Source organism: Hyalella azteca, unplaced genomic scaffold, assembly GCF_000764305.2.
Source record: "Hyalella azteca isolate HAZT.00-mixed unplaced genomic scaffold, Hazt_2.0.2 contig13457, whole genome shotgun sequence".
NCBI lineage: Eukaryota > Metazoa > Arthropoda > Malacostraca > Amphipoda > Hyalellidae > Hyalella > Hyalella azteca.
In genome coordinates this window covers 1,319,204-1,340,610 of record NW_025943380.1, presented here as the reverse complement: position 1 = coordinate 1,340,610, position 21,407 = coordinate 1,319,204, and the positions used below count along the sequence as shown (strand labels likewise).

At 38.4% G+C, this 21,407-nt stretch overlaps 1 protein-coding gene across 1 annotated transcript in view; it reads right to left on the bottom strand.

The window, feature by feature from the left end:
* The window catches only part of LOC108672500 (MOXD1 homolog 2), a 77,000-nt gene that overhangs the window by 18,994 nt on the left and 36,599 nt on the right, over window positions 1-21,407 (bottom strand). Inside the window, exons 2-5 of the mRNA XM_018160176.2 lie at window positions 8,460-9,842; window positions 2,713-2,893; window positions 1,191-1,411; window positions 693-816 (exon numbers count right to left, since the gene is read on the bottom strand). Coding sequence (XP_018015665.1) covers window positions 693-816; window positions 1,191-1,411; window positions 2,713-2,893; window positions 8,460-9,610 — 1,677 coding nt within the window. The 5' untranslated portion in view covers window positions 9,611-9,842. The remainder of the gene's footprint in view (window positions 1-692; window positions 817-1,190; window positions 1,412-2,712; window positions 2,894-8,459; window positions 9,843-21,407) is intronic.

Sequence of the window (21,407 nt, the reverse complement as noted above, 5' to 3'; positions counted from 1 at the left end):
GAACTTGATTACTTCGTGGTGAAACTTTATTGATTAAAACGTGTGCCAACGCAAACGGAGTGAGGTTTGTAGTGAGAGATTATTTCGTGGTGGAACTTTATTGAATAAAACGTGTGCCAACGCAAACGGGGTGAGGTTAGTAGTGGGGGATTATTTCTTGGTGGAACTTCATTGATCAAAATGTGTGCCAACGCAAAAGAGGTGAGGTTAGTAGTGGGGGATTATTTCGTGGTTGAACTTTATTGATTAAAACGTGTGCCAATGCAAACGGGGTGAATTTAACAGCCTTATTTTATTGGTGAAAACGGATGAGGTTCAGTGCGGCCGCTTATTGACGAAAACGGGCGAGTTTTGTAGTAGAATGTGTTGATGAATACAAATGCCAGTGCAAACAGGGTGAACTCGGCAGTGGAAGTATAGTGATGAAAACGCGTGAGAAAAACTCGGGATGATTTTAATTATAAAGTGTAAACGCCTAAAATTTGCTGTGACAAAATATTTAAAAATTTCTCACGTCTCTAACGGTTAAGAAATATTGAATATTGAGAATAGTTAGCATTTTTAATCAAAAATTCGCTGAAGAAGACTTCGCTGTTTTCAGAGTTTCCAGGAGTTTTTCCCAAAAAATCTCAGGTCCCCAGTACAATAAGGGATAAAATCTAAAAAAATACAGAATAGTTATCAGAAGTTACCTTTATGATGTGGTTTTTCTGCACCAGTAGCGGCTTCCTGAAGAGCTTGCACCAGTAAACAGTAGCCATGTCCGCCTTCACCTCGACGCCGGGGCTGTTCAACGTCCACGTGTGTATCTCAGACCTGGTCGTAAATTAATTAAGTTCACTTTATTTTATTTTTTCCGTACATAAATCTCTACTAAACAAAAAAAAATGTTTTGGAAGGTTTGAGTTCTCGTGAAACATTCAGTGGAAAAATTATTTATTAATTTTCAGCTTTCTGAATCGCCAGAAAAAGAAGATATTGTTTATCATTAATAAATACGTACCTGGATATATTGAACGAAAATGTTAATTTAAATTAATGATAAAATATGATTAATACTGAACAATGATGATATTTAACCTTCAAAATTCGAATGCTAAATTTTTCACCATTTGTTAAAATAAATAAAGCATCTACTCACTATATTTAACGTACGAATATAAATAGTAAAAATAGTAAAAAAAAATTACTCTTCAGGCTTCTTGTCCTTGGAGGATTCGGACGGATAAGCAGAGTTCTGGCCGTACGCGTCGCCGGAATGTCCGTATTCTACGCCCGGATCTCGGTCCAGCAGGAAGACGCTCCGGGTTCCGCGCCGGAAATCTCCGTGGTAGTGCAGACGCGGACGCGGACTGTCCGGGTCAACGGGGTCATCGGGGTGATACGCCCATAGCACCCGCGACGTGTCGTTCTGAACGAAAATTTACGATGTTATTTCAACGTTTGTGAGTATATAGACGTACAACGAAAAATATTGTTCGATTTGAGATAAAAGAAAGAAAGAAATTTTTTAATAAAGCATATTCTCAGTTCTATAATCAATTATGCATAAAATAAATAGGCGTGAATGAACCGGCGCAGTAGCAGTTTCTTCAGTGTTGTGGTTAAAAGGAAGTTAATGCAATTTCAACGTTTGCGTTACCATAAATATTCGTAATATCAATTATGCTACAAACGTAATCTTAAGAAATAAATACCGAAATATTCCGATTTAAAATTATCTTTTGTGAAAACCCGAACCATTATCGTTATCTTGACCTAAAACGTCCATTGAGACAACAAAATGCAGATACAACAATATCAACCAGTATATCATGTAACGTATCAAGCCAGATCTCCACACAACGACAATTCACTTAAAATATTCTCAGGCACAGCAAGCTGGGCCAGGAAAAGCCCGAGTTCCATAACATTACTGCAGTCCATCAAGATAAAAATCTCCGAGGCAAATCAAGCGGCCAAAAATGCGGCGGTGTATGGAATTTTTTTAGCCGGTCACGTGAGAAAAAAAGTGTTTTGGAGGCGGCGTCCGGAAATGATGCGCCGCTTCTGGGCTAGAGATCACGTCGGGGGCCAAATAGAAAGCCCCAGGAATAACATGAGGTCTGTCAGCGGGGGACTGAGGTGGTGAAAACAACTATTGAGTCGATGATTATAGTTTAAAAAGTGAATTGATTTATGATGGATTTCTCTGGGATATATAATTGTTATTATGTACTGGAAATTTGATAGAATGATACTGAAATATTGATGGGATTGACTGATTTAAATTTTGTACCAAATGTATGAAATTCTAATTCAATTCCTAAAGTTTCATTTAAGTTAATCTATTGTGTATATGTCAGTAATTTGGTGATAATATTGCAGTTAAAATCCATTTGATCCTTGAAATGGTGGCAAGTTTGCCCAGCGTTGGCATTTTAGCACACAATAAATGAGTTTCTTAGTACATTTAATCAAAAGATACATGTAAGATCCGTAGATTTTCCAATTATTTGCATGAATACAAAAACGTGAGCAACAATCTAAACTTGGATTACATTAAAAAAAGGCAGATTAAATGTGAATTTGTATGGTACGTACTTACTTCGAAATGAAGGATTCAACCAGTCACAGAACATGAGCAAACATTGCAGTCTTTTAATGACATTATTTACGCTCAATACAAAATGGTAAAGGGGTAAGCAAACCTCAGAAATAAAATGTCCTCACCGTAATGGCATGGTCGTTGTGAGGGTCGCAGGTGTTGAGGGGGCGTGACACGTGTAGGACGGTGTGCGTGTCGTTCTCGTAGCCGCTCACGATGGTCCAGTCTTGGAAGCGGTCAACCGCAGGCTCCAGGTTACCTAGACCGTGTCTGTCCTGTAGGTAAGCTTTGCCAGAGTGCACCCACCTGAGGAATGATTAATAGATCTTTGTTAAACCGATTACTATGATATTAATCCGTTAAAGGTATAACAGTGCAGGTAAGCTTTGCCAGAGTGCACCCACCTGAGGAATGATTAATAGAGCTTTGTTAAACAGATTACTATGATATTAGTCCGTTAATAGGTATAACAGTGCAGGTAAGCTTTGCCAGAGTGCACCCACCTGAGGAATGATTAATAGATCTTTGTTAAACAGATTACTATGATATTAATTCGTTAAAGGTGTAACAAACTTAATCTTATTGTACCCATCTGTAAAATGATCAATAGAACTTTGTTGAACAAAAATAATAATGGAAAAGAATTTTTTAAAGGTGCAACAATACAGATAATTTCGTCTAGGAGCTGCCGCCTGCGGAGTCACGAGTAATAAAGTTTAAAAATTATATAACTGGTAGATGGATTTTTATAGGCTTATTAAATCAAGTGAGCGTTGCTCTAGTACACCCATCAAGCGATCAATGAAATACAAGTCTTTCAACATATTGCAAACACTCGGCGAAACAAATAAGTGCATACGGTACACAGCCCGAGAGTGCCAGAATTATTGCCTACGCGTTCATTCGCGGAATCGTAGTTGATAAAGTGATTTAAAAAAAACGGTTATGAACAAAAAATTCCTTAATATTGGTATAACGTTTTGGCGATATAACCTTTAAGAAATATCTGCTCATATGACAAAAAAAAGTCGTTTAAACGTTGTATAGGAGGAAAGATTAATTTGAACGAATGCCGTTTCAATGAAAATGTGAAAGAAATTGAAGAGAAAAAACAAAGGAATTCAACAGATAAAAAACCTTTCAGAGATAATTAGCGTAAATCGCGATCACTGAAATATATTAATTACTTTCTGAAGTCCGTGGCCAGTAAATTTCAGTAATAATAACTGAAAAATTCTTATGAGGAGAGATCTAAATAGCATCTAGCTTCAGTTCATAAGAAGTTACTAATTTTAAAATATAATTCATACTGTTAGAAGACGCGACTTGAACAACAATCTCTAGTGGGTAAACGAAATAAATGAGCGATGACAAATGCACATCCATTGCATAACAATCTTAAACGTGTTGGTTCTGTTTCGAAAAATAAGAAGACTTATCAAATATGAAATCTTAATAAATGCAAATTCCTGAAGAATTGTGAATATCAGAAGGCGCGCGTCAGCCGCCAGACGCCTGACAGCCGTCACAGACTTAAGACTCGCGCGCCTTCAACAAAAACACCAAAACGAACAACATTTCTGATTGAATTTGGAATGGAAATTGCCCAAGGGAATAACAAGAGTCTTGGGACTAAGGTACAAATGTGGCAAGACTGCAGGCAATGCAGCATCTACTACTCGTAGAATACTACTACTCGTTAGAATTAACTATCATTTCCTTTGGTCGATCCTATCGGAGGAAAATGTCCACTTTTTTACATGTATATTAATTTTCACTGATCATATAAATTGCGCTCAAGTGAAGATGACAGCTTTAAATAACTGTCTGCATATAAACCGCAGAAAATGATATCATATAATAATTTCTCCTCGATTATAAATAACCACTATCGTTTTATGTTAAATTTCAACAGAAAGAAATCATCAAGATCTGCCTGAACGCGAGTGAGCACGCATCATGTGGCAGGAAGTTTGATCGTCCAAGCAAGAGCTCAGCAGAGCTGTGGTAATGACTGCAGAATCAGCAGCTAGCGAACGATTAATAACAACGAGTAGCACGAGGAGAAGCTAATTACTCACTAGGATTATGACTAATGAAGCGAAAAATACGATGAAGGGCTGCGGTCTGATGTAGGGAGTCGGTTCGTCATAGCGAGGGAAAGACGGCTCGAGCAGCACGGCTAATTGCACTTAATATTTCTCAGGGGATTTACCAAGTTGTGCTCGAAATTACACAGAAAAATAATAATTAACATCCTGTCCTCATGATACATATATTGCTGATATTAATAAATTTTAAACGGATATTTGAGTTCAGAATATTTTAAATAAAGAAGACGGTCAGAAGAATATGAACAGGATTGAATTCAGTCACTTATCTAGATACATTCAAACAGGTAAATATAGGATTTGAAAATTAAAATATTTAGTTATTTTAGGATTTGTTTATTATAAAAACTGAAAAAATCAAATGTTCATCAGTGAATTCCCGCATATGCAAAAAAACGCTAAAAATTTTACGTTAAAAAATTATCACTCAAAATATTTGATTCCCAGAAAATCGAAACAAATAGATTGCTCGCACGGTATTCCAAAATACGGGAAATTTCTAAGAGAAAAAGGACGTGCAATGAGGCAGGTGGAGGTTGCTTCAGAAAACTCTGTGTGTTTGCTTTATTTGCAGGCGCTTCGTGAGCGCACTGAAGAGACACAAGAGCGTCGGGGCTGCAAAAACAAGACAGTGGCTACACTCGCATTAGCGGTGAGTGGCAGCAAGTATCGCGGAGAATACAAGCCAAGATAATACAAATGCAACACGATATATTCCACATAAACATGATAAATATATGTCATAACTCCTACACGAAATATTCCATATGAAATATTTCGCATAAACATGACAAATACCTACATGTCAAAACTGCTACACTAAATATTAAACATAAACATGACAAATACATGTCATGCAGGTACGTCACGAAATATTCCACACAGACGCGCCAAATAAATCATACAGGTACTACACAAAATATTCCACAGATACATGCAAAATACAAGGGATGATTACTGCCACAAAAATTCGTGGATGTTGTGAAGTTAAATTAGCGGACATCACTATTTAGGTTCGTGCATGGCACTTGGTAAATTTCGTGGACATCCTGAAGTGAGTTCGTATATATTACACTATGCAAGAAAACATTATTTCCGGAAATTAATATTTTCCAGCACGCACATTACGTTTATGCAAGTCAATTACGATTAAAGGATTTCATGCAGTTGCACCGGAAATAGGGAGAACGTCAGACAGAGTTGTCGGCGCACGATAAATAAAAGATAAATACCTATATTTCTTTTCTAGAACGCAAATTTGTAAATGCTAAGAAAATCTACATAAATAATCTAAAAGTATATAAATGAAATCTAAAAACAGTTAAAAAGGAAATAAAACTTTTGAAAAATTCGATAAGAGTACACAAATTTTCTGGTACACAAATTTGTAAATGCTGAGAAAATCTACATAAATTATCTAAAGTATATAATTGAGACCGGAAAGCAGTTAGAAAGGAAAGAAAGCCCTTGACATTTTGAATAAGGGAATGACCGAAATAAAAACAGCAAGAAATTAGGCTCCGGATGCAACTATAAATCTCATAGATAAGTGATAACAAGGAAGAGCAGCGAGTAAACTAGCTTAACAAGATTACGCCGAAAGCGGAAGAAGAAAAGATAATCATTAAAAATAACGCGTGCAAGGTTAGGCCAACACATGTCATGTAACGACAGGCACATGGCTGGCGGCGGAGGCACCAGGCAGATACGCTGGTGGATCACAAACACTAAACTGTACAAGCTCAGGGCCATACTTTCAAAACTCGCTAAGTGAACGTAAGTACTTACGCTCTACTTTCTTGTCTATGATTAAGTGAACGTAAGTACTTACGCTCTACTTACGCTCTATTTTCTTGTCTATGATTAAGTGAACGTAAGTACTTACGCTCTATTTTCTTGTCTATGATTGGTGGATTTTGCTTGAAAGGCCGTCAATGAACGGCTGATGAACTTACGATCTCTTAACTTTTTTTTAAAAGTACTATAGGCTCTGGGCCATGAAACTTGCCGAAAAACGGATGAAAAATCCATTACAGTTCATATGAAAGCGGAAAGCCATTTTATGTGGAATATATTTGTAAAACGTTGAAAGAGCGGTTACAATAAATCTTGAATGATTTTTTTCGAAAAATTTGTAACAGTAAATTATATACGCAATTCTTGAATTACGCGCTCTTCTTTGTTTGAGATTGCTATGAATATCTTATGAAAATACAATATTTAAGGCTAGTTTAAAATGAATTAGTTATTGAGTTATTGCTGAGTAAACAGAGAAACCTAGAAAATATGTATTTAGAAGCAGCCAAAATCATGCACCATTTATACTTAATATAAACAAATTTCTACCATTTATCATCAGGAAATTCTTTCTCAAGTAATTCGGTAATCAACAGTACATACGAAAAAACCAAGAAGTGACCTTAGCTTTTTGTACAACTCCATCGTTTTAACAGAGTCGTTTGGTTCCACTTCAACGCAAATTTTGCATTGAATTCTTTCCTGAAAAATTGTATTTGGTTGTACGTAATTACCTATCAATAATGACATTGAATTGAGTCTACACAGTCACATAACTGACTCATGATTCACACACAGCAGCACGCGCTCTATACATAGTCCCTCATTGATACAAGTTATACACAACAGCACACGCTCTACACACAGGCCCCACATTGACACAATTTATACAACAACAGCACGCGCTCCACACACAGTCCCACACATTGACACAAGTTATACACAACAGCACGCGCTACACACACAGTCCCTCACATTGACACAAGATATACATGCAGCAGCATGCGCTCTACACAAAGTCCCACACATTGACACAAGTTATACACACAACAGCACGCGCTTCACACACAGTCCCACACATTGACACAAGTTATACACGCAGCAGCACGCGCTCTACACACAGTCCCTCACATTGACACAAGATATACATGCAGCAGCATGCGCTCTACACAAAGTCCCCACACATTGACACAAGATATACACGCAACAGCACGCGCTCTACACAAAGTACCCACACACAGACACAAGTTATACACAAAAGCACGCGCTCTACACAAAGTCCCCTCACATTGACACAATTTATACAAAACAGCACGCGCTCTACACAAAGTCCCCACACATTGACACAAGTTATACACAACAGAACGCGCTCTACACAAAGTCCCCACACATTGACACAAGATATACACAACAGCACGCGCTCTTCACACAGTCCCCACACATTGACACAAGATATACACGCAGCAGCACGCGTTCTATCAGATATGGGAGGCCACATGCATTAAGGAGTCAGAAGCTGATCGATGCACACCAGAAAGCCCCGATAACACCTCGACCAAGTGCCTCGCTACTGCCACGAGTTTCAAGATCCAGCCAAGTTTGGGTCCACACGATAACAGTAATGAGAGCGTGCGCACCGTCTGTATAGAACGCGTTCACTCAAATTTTCTGATTACTCTAAAGCCTAATGAACAAAAAATTTATCATATTTTAGCGCGAGTTACGCAGGTGTAAAAATAGATCCCTTGGCAAGAATGTCAAGCAGTAACTATTTGCAATTAATTTTAAATTCGAAGTTATTAACTCGTCCATAGGTTACATTCGATTCGATTCGTTCGTGGTGATGTGATGTGACATTTATTATAAAATATTAAAGAACTAAATAAATAAGATAAATTTTCAAATAAACAACCGTATTCGTAAACGCAAATGTTAATAACGACAGGTAGAATTATTTTACTTACCCAACAACGATGTCGGCGCCATCCATCCTCGACTTGGACGATAGCCCGAAGCCGATGTATCCCCTGGTGCGGACTGTAAGACGGAACTGAATGTCTGTCGAGCTTGCAGTCCACTGAACTTTGTAATGGCCAAGATCATCAAGCACGAGCGATCGATCCCAGAGACCGTATGAATCTGGGGAGTACTTGTGGGGCGGGTAAGCAAAGGCCGACATCGAGGTTTGAGGCAGCAGTGATGACCAGACTAGAGAGACCAGAACGAAAGAAGAGAGTGTTGAACTAGAAGGAGATCCTCGGTGGACAAACAAATTAATTAGAGTACAGAAGAAACTAACGAAAAACTCAACTAAATGTGATGCATTGAATGTAGTTAACGATTTTGACGATGAATTGCTTTTAGTTCCTACACACGGTTCCAGATGGGGCCTTAGGCGTGTGGATTTTGATTCTGATACTGAAGAATACAAGGAATTGTCTCCAAAAAGACGCAATCTCTTGGTATCATTATCCGTCTGATCATTTCTGGGAATCTTGATATCATTGTCCATCTGGTTATTTCTTTGAATCATGGTTACATTACTTGTCTGATCGTTTCTTGGAATTTCATCTGCTTTTCGACGGACCTCAGCAACTCTTGGCGCACCACCATACGACCGTTTCTCCGCCCTATTAAGCGGGCTTGAGACATCAGGTTTAGTAAGGAGAGGTTTAGAAAAATAAGTAAGATTATGGGACGTAATAAAAGCTCCCCTAGCAGAAGTTTGGCGGTATTCGTCGGTGAACTGCCAATCTTCAGGTGGGTACGCGCACAAGTTTTGACATGAGGAACAAGGCGTTATTTTGGGAGATATACTAAGTTTGGTAGGCGGAGGAGAGAGAGATGCGCGAGGCAAATTTTCATTTGAGATTTTGTAAACGTTGGACGGTATCGAATACAGGCGGCTTCTGGAACAACAGCCTGCGATGTTCTTTTCAGAAACGCTTCCATATTTTTGGCCCATACCGAGGCACATTGAATCTTTAGCTCCCAGCTTATGTGAACTCATTAATGTAGTCTTGCTTTGATACTCTTTGTTTTGATCTACAGCTCGACACTTAGTGCCGATCACAGCCTTTGACCTAACATTGATCTCTTCGATCACTGGGGTCATTATTGCGCAAGTTCACAGTACTTAAATCATGCACTACGAGTCAATCATCATTTCACTCAATCGGCCTGATAGAAACTCACAAACGAGAACTCTACACTGTTCACTGTGAACACTGTCTTCAATAGTGCTAATTTCACTGCTTTACGCTTTAAAGCTTTAAAAGTTGGTCTTATCACATCCATAAATAGCCAGAGCTATTGGTGAAACTTTTTACGTTGAACTCCTGGATCACCTGAAACAAAAGAAAAAAAAAACGTTAAATTTTATCATAGGGTATTGAGTTCGATTCAAATTTATGTGAAATTATCGTAACTCGAAAAAAGTGGTTTGATTCTGAGCATAGGTAAGGTATTGATGGAAGTGAATGATATCCTTCAGTTCTAATTTAGGAAATGTTCATGCATTTAATGGCTAAAAAACACCAAACTGGAAACTTGATTTTATAATTTGCATTTTTTTTATTTGATTCCAACTGTTGGAACAGGAAACCATTAATTAATAGAACCTAAAAAACAGATAAAAAATCATCCATATTATCTTTTCTACACTGATCATTAAAAAGATTTATCTGATCGTATTATAACCTACTGAAAAACATTGATAAAATGTCATTACTGGACCTGGGTACACTTTACCTGTTTAATTAATTTTAAAAAACGATCGAAAATTGTCATTTCCACGTTTACATTACATAAAAAACAACATTAATAATAATTTGGTTTAAGCTTGCAAAAGTGAACGAATTAAATAGAATCACACACAAAAGCTAATTAAAGCTACGATTTCAGAAGGTGCAGGTTTTATTCTCAGACAACAGTAGTGGACGATTTGTTGAGTTAAACACTGATGGAAACGCTATTCGTGACTCGGGCATTTTAAAGCCATATAGCAGTTATCAGCAAATAATTAATGAAATGCGCAGAAAGTTCGATGGATGGCCCCGTTTAAGGAGCACCTGTGCGCGGGCGAAAACATTCACCCGCCCATCAAAATGAATGAGGATGAATTGGTCACTAATGAGACATAATGGCCATACGGTTGCCACTAAACGACCGCAATGCGGCCACAGCACAAAGAAGATGAAATGCTCCTCACACTGTCAGTTGGCCCATCTGCTCCTCTGGTATTCCACACGTCCGCGAAAATTTGAAGAAAATAGTGAATATTTCGCCGTCTGCTAAATAGTTAAACCCGGTAAACTGATGAAACATTCTTACTAATAATATGGAAGTAAAAAAGAGACTGCAATGGTTTGAGATACAATGTTCCGTTGTAATATTGAGAACAATGCAACCTACTATATAATGAACAATGCGTATAGGTTGTTGGTAGAGAAATCCATCTTGAGTAGCCATTCGAATGAAATTAGATACGAACAAAATGCATTACACAAAACATAAACAAAAGGTACGAGGCATGTTTTTTTAAGTAAGGACGGTTTTGGAATTAAAAAAAAGTGCAAATATATCGAAATCATTTTATTTTTACATGAAGGCCTCTACCTTAATCAATTTTTCTACATAATTTTGGTGAATATTATTGAGGCACTTGTGATAACGTGACACCAGTTTTGAATACCCTCCTGATAAAATTCTGCCGCCTGATTTGGAGGTGAAATTCTGCTGAAATTCCGAATTCTGCTGAAATGGAGGTGGAATTCTGCTGAAAAACGCCTGAAATTCCGCCGCCTGACGTGTCAGGATGCAGAATTTCAAAACATGCCCCGTATTATGAAACAACGGGCGCTTCTCTGACATTTTTGTTATACACAAAAGTTGAACTGAAAGGAAACCGGTGGCGAGTAAGGAGTTGTGCGACCATTTCGAGGTCATCCTAAACACATCTGCGGAGGAGGCCCGCCTCACGAAGCGATTCATTAAAATCTTGGTGGGTGTTCCGGCGGCACGAATTATGACGCCAGACCTGAGGTGAGGTGACGACACTCAGTGTCTTGTGACGAGTCAATAATTGCAAGTCTTCTACTGTCTCAAGACGGTGAAGTAATTGCAAGTCTCTTATCTGTCTCAAGACGGTGAAATAATTGTAAGTCTCCTATACTGTCCCAAGAAGAGGGAATAATTGCAACTGAACACACCCGCAGACCTCGAACAGAACACTTCAAGGTCTTGTTCAAAAATTCCATCACTGAAGAACTTCCGTGGAGAGCGGCGTATGCAGCATCGTACGTTTATCTATGAATAAATTACTAAGGTTTGCTTTGAAACTACCGAATCAAATAACTTAAGTTGTTACAAATTTTTTTCTTGACTGCTTCTGAAGATTTTTAATCAAATTTAATACCTACATAAATATTTAGCGAGCGTAACAAACACATGAATTCGCTCATTGAAAATAATCAAAATACTACACTTAAAATCATGCAATACACTCTTTAAAATTTGCCGTTTTCGGAGATTAAAGTGCCCACCTTGGCAAACATTATTAAATTTTAAATTTGGATAAATCATTTCAGAGAAAATTTTCAAGAAGCCAGAGAACACTTTAATTGATTTTCGAAAATTAGAAAAAATAATCCTCTTCGGAGTAAAGAATTCGGAAACAGATTCGGGCAAACTGGAGCTCATAGGCACAACCCCTGGCCGTTGAAATTATAGTCGCCAGGAGAAAGAGAGAGAGGCCGGTCTTGATGGGGCCAAATTACCGTGACAGGAAATGGGCCAGAAGCAGGAGATTAAACCCCAAGGAAATAACACAGGCGTGTACGTCAAAGAAAATTACCTCGGAGGCCATCATATGAGCCCCTCAGAGAACCGACTTGCCCCAAAACGACAATTAAATAATCGAAAATCAGCCGCAGAAGAACAAATATTAGCTTGGGAATAACAATCAAGACGAATGGGAAACATTCCATGCAAGTTCCAACCAAAGGATGATCCCGAAACTGATTTTCAGTAATCAGAAAGACATCCTGTGGACCGCTGTGCACAAGAAAAGAAGATTACACCGAGGATTATTTCTCATCTCTAAACATTGCCAGAAACTTCCTAAAATCATCGGGTTCTTCTTTATCTGTGAGTGGGAAAGGAAATTTATTTCGATAGGTACTAACCTTGCAGGGAGAACTCACATGCGCAGTAGCGGAAATTGGACCAAGAAATCAGGCAGTTAAGACTTGGCTTGTGTGATATTTATTGATATTAGATATTTATCTGGCTCCGATAGCAGCGAAGCACTGATGAAAAATGAATTTAAGTTAAATCAATATAACCGACGAAACGTCTGAAGTATTTCAAAACGGTGTTCCATGTAACAAGAAAACACATTCTACCTGCACTATTGTTGAAAATATCCCTATGTAATATTTATTGGAAGAGATGAACATATTTCCATGATTATGCACATAGATGGACAAGAGCATCGATATCCAAATATTGCATGAACATTAATCATACGTGTAAATAAGTAAAATCTTTGAACGTTGAGCGTATTTCTAAGCGATGCATGCACGGGAAGAAAAACAGAATGAGAACACAAAGAACAGGGCGACAACTGAAAGACTTACAGCAAAAAAGAGTTTACTCTAAGCAGGATATTATTATCAGTTGAATACTTCACGCGTCATCAAGAAGATTGATGAGGTGCGCCAGCGCTGAGACTCGCGGAATGGCTATAATCTGAGCACCATTTGCATGACGTAAGTACAACCTAAGGAGCACAAACCTGGTCATGGAAGGCCATTCAAAAGATGGGGATAATCCATCATTAAGGCGCGGTAGGCCTAAAGCAAATACGATCAGCCGTGTCGAGGATGCACAGGCTTTACATTCTCAGGATATCTCAATAGCCTCCACCAAACCGACAGAATGAATTGATAGCCATAAGATAACAGAGAGATTCTTCGGGGCACCCGCGATGCATGAATAATGCTCGATGGGAGGGAAAATGTTTGAATTGAGGATATTATCAGGCCATGAATTGATTTTAATCAATCTCTGACATCTTCATAGAATGCGAGGCATGACGCTATAGAATTTAAGAATAGATTTCATTTGTGGAAGAAATATTAATCATATGGGTAATCTTATTAAACATGCATTCTTTGGTCACTCAAATTCAAAAGAGAAATGACAGGATATGATGCTACGTTGTAAGGATGGACACGTATGCACAACGAAATTAAAGCTCAAGTCAAAACATAAATCGAGTAAAATTTTGTGCGTGAAAATATAAAGGCTGCATTTGATACCGGCCGAAAATCTATCAGTTAGAGAAATTAAGAACTTATACATGCACACTTCCGGTTCATTCCAGTTGTACAAAAAAAAATCGAATAACTTAGCCATGAATAAGCGCCAGTTAATCTTGAATAAGCTCTAGAATAATAATCGATAACGAGCGCTAAATAAATAAGGAATACCGTTAAGTAATATCAGCAACATCAACGACGACGACAAATGCAACACGAACGGCGGATGGCTATTTGATCTCGGACTGATTTATAAGCTGACACGCAACACCTGCGCGGGATCCTCAACAAATTACCGTGGGACAGAACATCTTTCATTTCCTGTAATGGTTCATTTACAGCTACAAATGTTCAGGGTCAAATACTTCACTGCCCTGTCTGTAGAAGGTATTGTGAATATTAGCTTTAAATGTGAAGGGAGAAATTCATGAATGAAGACACTAATCGTCCAATTTTTCCAAATTCATAATAAGATCAATGACATTTTTAAATTCATTTATTATTTTTAACAAATATTATAGTCCCGCACTACAAGTAAGGATATTTTACAGTTGAGTTATTACTATTTATTATTAGTTTTTTAATCACACTGCGCGAAACTTATTCGCAAATTTTCTTTCTACTATTTCCTACTGTTATGCATTTTTTACCACCAATTACCCCTTTCGTGATTTGTTATTCCTTTTTCCACTATATTCCATGACGCTGATTTTTTTTTCTGGTAGCTCTTCCCCTGGGCCATAAAACCTCCCCCCGCTCCCCGTGGCAGCAGCTGCGTTCTCACATACACGCTCCTGCCTACAGGGCTGGCCTGGCGCTACATGCAACACAGGCCGCCACTTGCACTCTTCTCCAATGAGTCGGAAATTAAAGTTGAATGTATGTCTTACGGCAGCCAGAAGTTGATAATAAATTTTAAGACGATCGGAAATTAAAGTTGAATGTATGTCTTACGGTAGCCAGAAGTTGTGCATTGATCGTAAATTCTATGACGGACGGAAATTAAAGTTGACTGCATGTCTCACGGCAGCCAGAAGTTGTTTATTGATCGTATCGTAAATTCTACGACGGTCGGAAATTAAAGTTGACTGTATGACTTACGGCAGCCAGAAGTTGTATATTAATCGTGTCGTAAATTCTACGACGGTCGGAAATTAAAGTTGAATGTACCTATGTCTTGCGGCAGCCAGAAGTTCACTGATGATCGTAAGTTCAACGACAGTTAGAAGTTCACTAATGATCATAAGTGACGGTTATAGAAGTTCACTGATGATCGTAAATTCTACGACGGTTAGAAGTTAGCTGATGGACCCAAATTCTACGAGGATGGAAAGTTGACTGATAATAGTAAATTCTAAGTAAGTGAGCAACTAAATTCTCCATAGTAAGTTCTACGACGATCAATTAAAAAATTATTGATAGTAAATACAACGACGAACGTAAACTCAAATACATTTAATGTAAGTTCAATGACTGATAAACCGACAAAAATTTAGGGAGGAATTGAAATAATCTGGATTTAATTAATTTTACGAGATTTGACAGTTTGGTGAAGATTATATGTTGTATGGAGATAAGTTCCACAATAATCGTAAGTCCTAGAATGACAGGATAATATTGAAATTTAAAATTCAAGTTTCCCTGCGAGTTAAAATTAGCTGATAACTTTAAAATATCAATGAAGCACACAGCTGCATGGGTGAGATTAAACTCTCTTGAATAACCGTCTCCCTCGGGCTATGGAAGAATTAATGAAGGTTGTTTACGAGCGATAACTAAAGAGGGAAGAAGCCTCCCCACCACGTGCTCTGTCCCTCGTACGCGAGGGTTAGACGGCCTGACTAAGGGGCGGCACTCACTTTAATAAGGTAAGCATAACGATTATGAGTTGAGCTGCTTGTGTTACACAATCTAATTGGTAGTAATGGTATTGCTGTGGAGTATATATTTCAGCGAGTGCCATACAAGCTGTTTTTGTTGTCTTGGCGTGTCTCAGAAAATGATTATTAAGAGTGAAGGGTAACGTAACAAAATTATTCACATTTCTCATATCTTGGAATGAATCGTGGTCAGATTTTTTAAGGAATCAGCTGGAATAAATAATAGGAATTCAGCTGGATTTCTGAAAAGTAATCCAGCTGATTCCTATTCAGGAGTTTTAATGATTCATATTCAGCTGATTCCTATTGAGGAATCAGCTGGAATGAATATTAGGAATTCAGTTGGATTCCTGAATAGTAATCCAGCTGATTCATATTCTGGAATCAGCTGGGAGGAAGAATCGTTATATTAATGCACCGTGTGATCCATGCACAGCAAAGTCAGGATGTCAGTCGCTGATACTCTAACACGTGCGGTGTTTCCCATGCGTATGAACGCAGCGTGGGGCGTGTTTGTTTGGCGTGTTGACACACCTGCGCTCTACTCGTCATACGCGCACGAGAGAGAGAGAGGCATGCGCTACTGATCGGCATGTTCCCGTATAGGCAACAGAGAGACCTAAGCATTCAAAGTTATAGCAAAATCCTCGGCAATTCACAAATTTCGGATGCCGCTCAAATTTAAAAGGAAGAAGGAATGGGAAACGTTTGGAGCTACAAAATGAGTGCTCAAATCTTTCATACAGAAAGTATTCGTAGAATGAAATCGATCTGAGTAAATTAAAGAGTCAAAAGTTTATTTACATTGGTGAAGTTAGAAGTGTTTTCATTGGTTAATATACGTAAATAAAAACATTAATAGGTATTTCAAGAGATCTTAATCCCCTGCCAATGCCAAACTACTCGACTAGTGGTAAGTTGTTCAAGCTCTTGAAAGATTTGTTTCCTCAAAAATGTCAAGACAATTTCGGAATAAATACCTATTACTGAACAGTAACTTTCTCTTTTTTACTATAGAACTGCTAAAAATAAAACGACAGAAACACAAGTTTTTTTGCCATCCAAATCTCTCGTTTATCGCCACAATTTACACGAATTTTTAGACTGGCTTTGAATAGAGAAGAACTGCTAAATGTTCTCGCCCTCTGCACCACCGGAAACTACTTCAAGTGAAGCGCGAGTCACGCACGACTGCGCCACCGTGAAGCGCAGATCACTCCTCATCCGTCGAGCCCTCAACGAGACCAACGACTGCTTCAACATACGACTGCTAATTCAACGACTGCTACTCCAACGACTGCCAATCCACCAACGACTGCTTCAACATACGACTGCTAATCCACCGACGACTGCTAATCCACCAACGACTGCTAATCCACCAACGACTGCTAATCCACCAACGACTGCTAATCCACCAACGACTGCTAATCATCCAACGACTGCTTCAACATACAAAAAAATCACTCCTCATCCGTCGAGCCCTCAACGAGACCACAACTGCTTCAACATACGGCTTCGCAATACTCTTCACTGTCAGTGTCACGAGCATCAAAACATAATGTCAGTGGACTTATAAAATATTACTGGAAAACGTAGCCCAACTCCAGAATTAGCTGAAGTCTATGAATAAATTATTGTTCACAACGATTGAGCCGAGCTTCAAATTTAGATCATGCCCAGCTTTTCATTGGTGGTTTCGAAGATCAAGTGAGAACAGTAAGATAAGGAATCGCTCATCTATTTAGTAGGGGTTTCTAACACTAGTTAACAGAAGGTTCAACTAGTAACACGCTCACCTAAGGCAAATGTTAAGGAATTTACCACAAGTAATTTCATTGACAAAGAACCGTGCTTTAAATGAATTATCGAGCAAACATTCACACACATATTTAACTAGATTGATGCGCTATAGCAATAATTATCACTAATCAGGTTTGTAGATAAATTTAACCAATTCAGTTAACATGAAAAAATGTAAAATTAGGTAATCAAACAGGATTTAGCACAGATCTTTTTGGAGTATTAGATTGGATCAGAAACGAGTACACTGTTAGAGAAATTACCGTTAACGGTATTACCGGCGTTTCAGTGGCCGGTCGGCACGTGAAAAGAAACACAGTGTCGCCGTTTTTATTCTAATATAACACTAGAAATCCGTAAAACATATGATAAAAACGGCGAAACAGTTTATTTTCACGGGGCGACCGGCCACTAAAATGCCAGTGGGACCGTTTTTTCACCGTTTTTTCTAACAGTGTATAGATTCGGCAATGCCAAAATAATAACGATAGTTATAGGTATATAGATAACAAATAGGTACCTATATTGGTAATAAAACAAATTGAAAGAAACTCGCAACCAAAAAAGTGCAACTCACGAGGACGGAGCGAGTGCGTAAGACAACCAAGAAACCTGGCAGATGGTAGGTGATGGGAGCTCAGGCCTATAAATGCGTCCTGTAGGCCTACGAGGTGAGGGAGGGAAGGGGACGGAGGGACGGGTATGGAGGGACGGGGACGGAGAGAAGGAGATGGAGGGAAGGGGGCGGAGGGAAGGGGACGGAGGGAAAGGGACGAAGGGAAGAGGACGGAGGGAAGGGGACGGAGGGAAGGGGGCGGAGGGACGGGACGGAGGAAAAGGGACGAAGAGAAGGGGATGGAGGGAAGGGGACGGAGGGAAAGGGACGAAGAAAAGAGGATGGAGGGACGGGGACGGAGGGAAAGGGACGAAGGGAAGGGGATGGAGGGAAGGGGGTGGTAAGGGGAGGACAACGAAGAGTATGAAAAGGAAGGGGACGGAAAGAAAGGCATTCAGGAGGCAGGGCAAAGAGCTAACTATATAGAGGGCGGTAGCGAGCTAAAATAAACAGCCCAGCAAATGTTTAACAATAAAAAAACTCTATAGAGCGAAAATAGTTTGCTGTAGAAGGAGGGGAAGGAAAGAACGGTTAAATGTAGGAGAATGCAGTTAAATGTAGGAGAGCAACGTGTTGCGAATATTGCAGGTTTCTAGGAAATAGTACGTTGGTACTATAAAATAGTACATTATAAAGTACTGTATAAAACCATAAATATAAAACCTGTGTTGACATGAAGGTCGTGCCATTCCGCAAAACAGCACATGATTAATAATTATGTAGTGTATGAGTATTCTTATCGACGCCCAAGCTACGCTCCAAAATTGTTTCTATTGAATCTATAACAATTCATTTAGAAGTAGGCATCAGTTGAATGCAGAATTATTTCACTAACATAGCGCAATCACAAAATTCATGAAAATTTCATTATTCGTTAAGACTGCATATCAAATATTACGTAATAAAATAAGAAAAAATATAACTCAGTACTCACTGCAGCGAGTGACAGAGAGCGCATTTTCTCGTCGACGAAAACGTGGTGACGGACAGACGGACGGACGGACATGACGAGCACAATAGCGCCTTTTTTCTATAAATGAAAAATGCGCTAAAAATGCCTTAATTTAAAACACAAGACAACGATAATCAAAAATAATATTGGGAGCATCTGTCAACATAAACAAATTTCGACAAACAGTTGAATTGCTGGTACGATCACGCGGAAGTAACCCCCAGAAAACCAGCAAATTGAAGTTTGTATCTTAGTTTTTCACTGTAACTCATACGACTGTCAACGGCACAGCTCAACAGACAACGAAGTGCGGAGACCAAAACACTCGCAACTTCAGTCCTCGGAAAACACAAAAATAAGCAGGCGGAAAATTGAAGAAAAAAATTCGACGAAACAGACACATAGCGACAGAGTCGGTCATTTCGGCAGCTGCAAGTGCGTGAAAAACACGAAGTGCATGAAAAACATCTTCTTTTCTACGAAGATGAAGACAAGGAATAAAACTGCAAAATAAAAAAAATCGTCATGAGTGCTTAGTATATAATAAACTGATGCATTCGTTATCAAGAAAATCTTAGGAAATATTCGATATTGGAATTATCAAAACTTTGGTTTGAGGACATTTTACTACATACGAGTAGATGGCAATTCCACGAGGTGATTTTAAAATATATTGTGATTTCTAAATTGATGTTGTAGTGACAAAACAAATTATATCAATTTATCTGATGCATGGAATAAAAGGAAACATTGTTTCACGCCAATATAATTCAAGGCCACACTAGATAAGGCATTTCAGTGTTCAAGTAGCGTCATGTTAGTCATGCTCAACATTTGTCAACATACGTCAACATAATGCTTACATAAAATGAACAGCGGAACCAGACAAATCCCAGCGACCCTAAAACGCATTAGAGCGTCAGACAGGCAACGCATGGCTTACGGAAATACGAGCCAAATGAGCATCTTCTCTGGCAAAAAATGCATGATAAGCTAGATTTTATAAGTAGCCTAGCATGAATTTGTAAGCCTTGTACGAATAAGTAGCCTTAAAAATCGGATAATTCTTAGTTGAACAATGGATTGACTTAACCGAAACCGAAGAATTTTATACAAGCTACGTGAGAAACGAATACGAGTAAACTACGTACGAGTAAAATACGAACGAGTAAACTACGTAGGAGGAAATTACGTTCGAGTAAACTACGTACGAGTAAACTACGAAAGCAACGGACGAGCAAACTACGAACGAGTAAACTACGTAGGAGTAAATTACGTACGAGTAAACTACGTAGGAGTAAATTACGTACGAGTAAAATAAACTACGTACGAGTAAACTACGTAAAAACTATGTACGAGTAAACTACGTAAAATACATACAAGTTAACAGAGTGTGAACTGAGCATCACGATAGTTGATTTATCCATCCGGAGAGTAAAAAAATTTAGAATCCGTTTAAAAATACAGTGGTAAACTCGTCGTAAGAAGCATTTCCTGTCAAATTAATGGTGAACGAGATATAGTGCATCAAGCTCAGAAAAAACGTCAGAAGCAAGTATTTTTTGAGACTATTTATTAGTTTAATTAATATAACTCCTATTAATATACTCATCCATGCCAGAATAATATTGATGTTCCTTTCGTGGATAGTTTTGCCCGGAATGACCGTGGAAAATGTCAATAATTTTGCTTAGTAATATCAAGAAAAAATAGAAAAAATATTTCATAAACAAAACAAATTGACAGCCACTGCAATTGAAAACTAATCGAATTACTAGACAACTTGCGAAACGTTATTCATAAAATAATGCGAATTATGCTATTCCAAAGTCGAGCATATCTGTCTAGCATCGAGCGAGTGTGATTAACTTTCGGTAAAAAAGTGGAGCTAGTTAAGGTCGATACCATCACCTGCATTTCTTATGTTTCACATTGTTAAGTCATCAAATCAGCGGACAACCACAGGTCTTGAACTGGCCGCCAATAAATCTTCTATGATTTGCCTCTAAAAGTCCATCCATAAAGCTATATAAGCAAAGCGAACAATACGGTAATAACTGTACTTCAGTAGAACCGAATGTATTTTTGATGAAAGTCTTTAGAGAGCAGATTGTTTATTATACCTGCAATTATTTAATTCTATCAAATTGGAAGATAATTCAATCGTTAGTTTCTGTTCAGGCGTGAGAGCCAAAATCACAAGCACCAAGATTCAGTTTTATTTAAAAGCGTTTAAAGAAATACACAATTAATTGTAGCCATTATACGCGAAATGATTTTCACAAATAACCTGAGTACAGAACGCAGGTCTTAAAGCAACAAAGCTATTTATTGTTATGTGC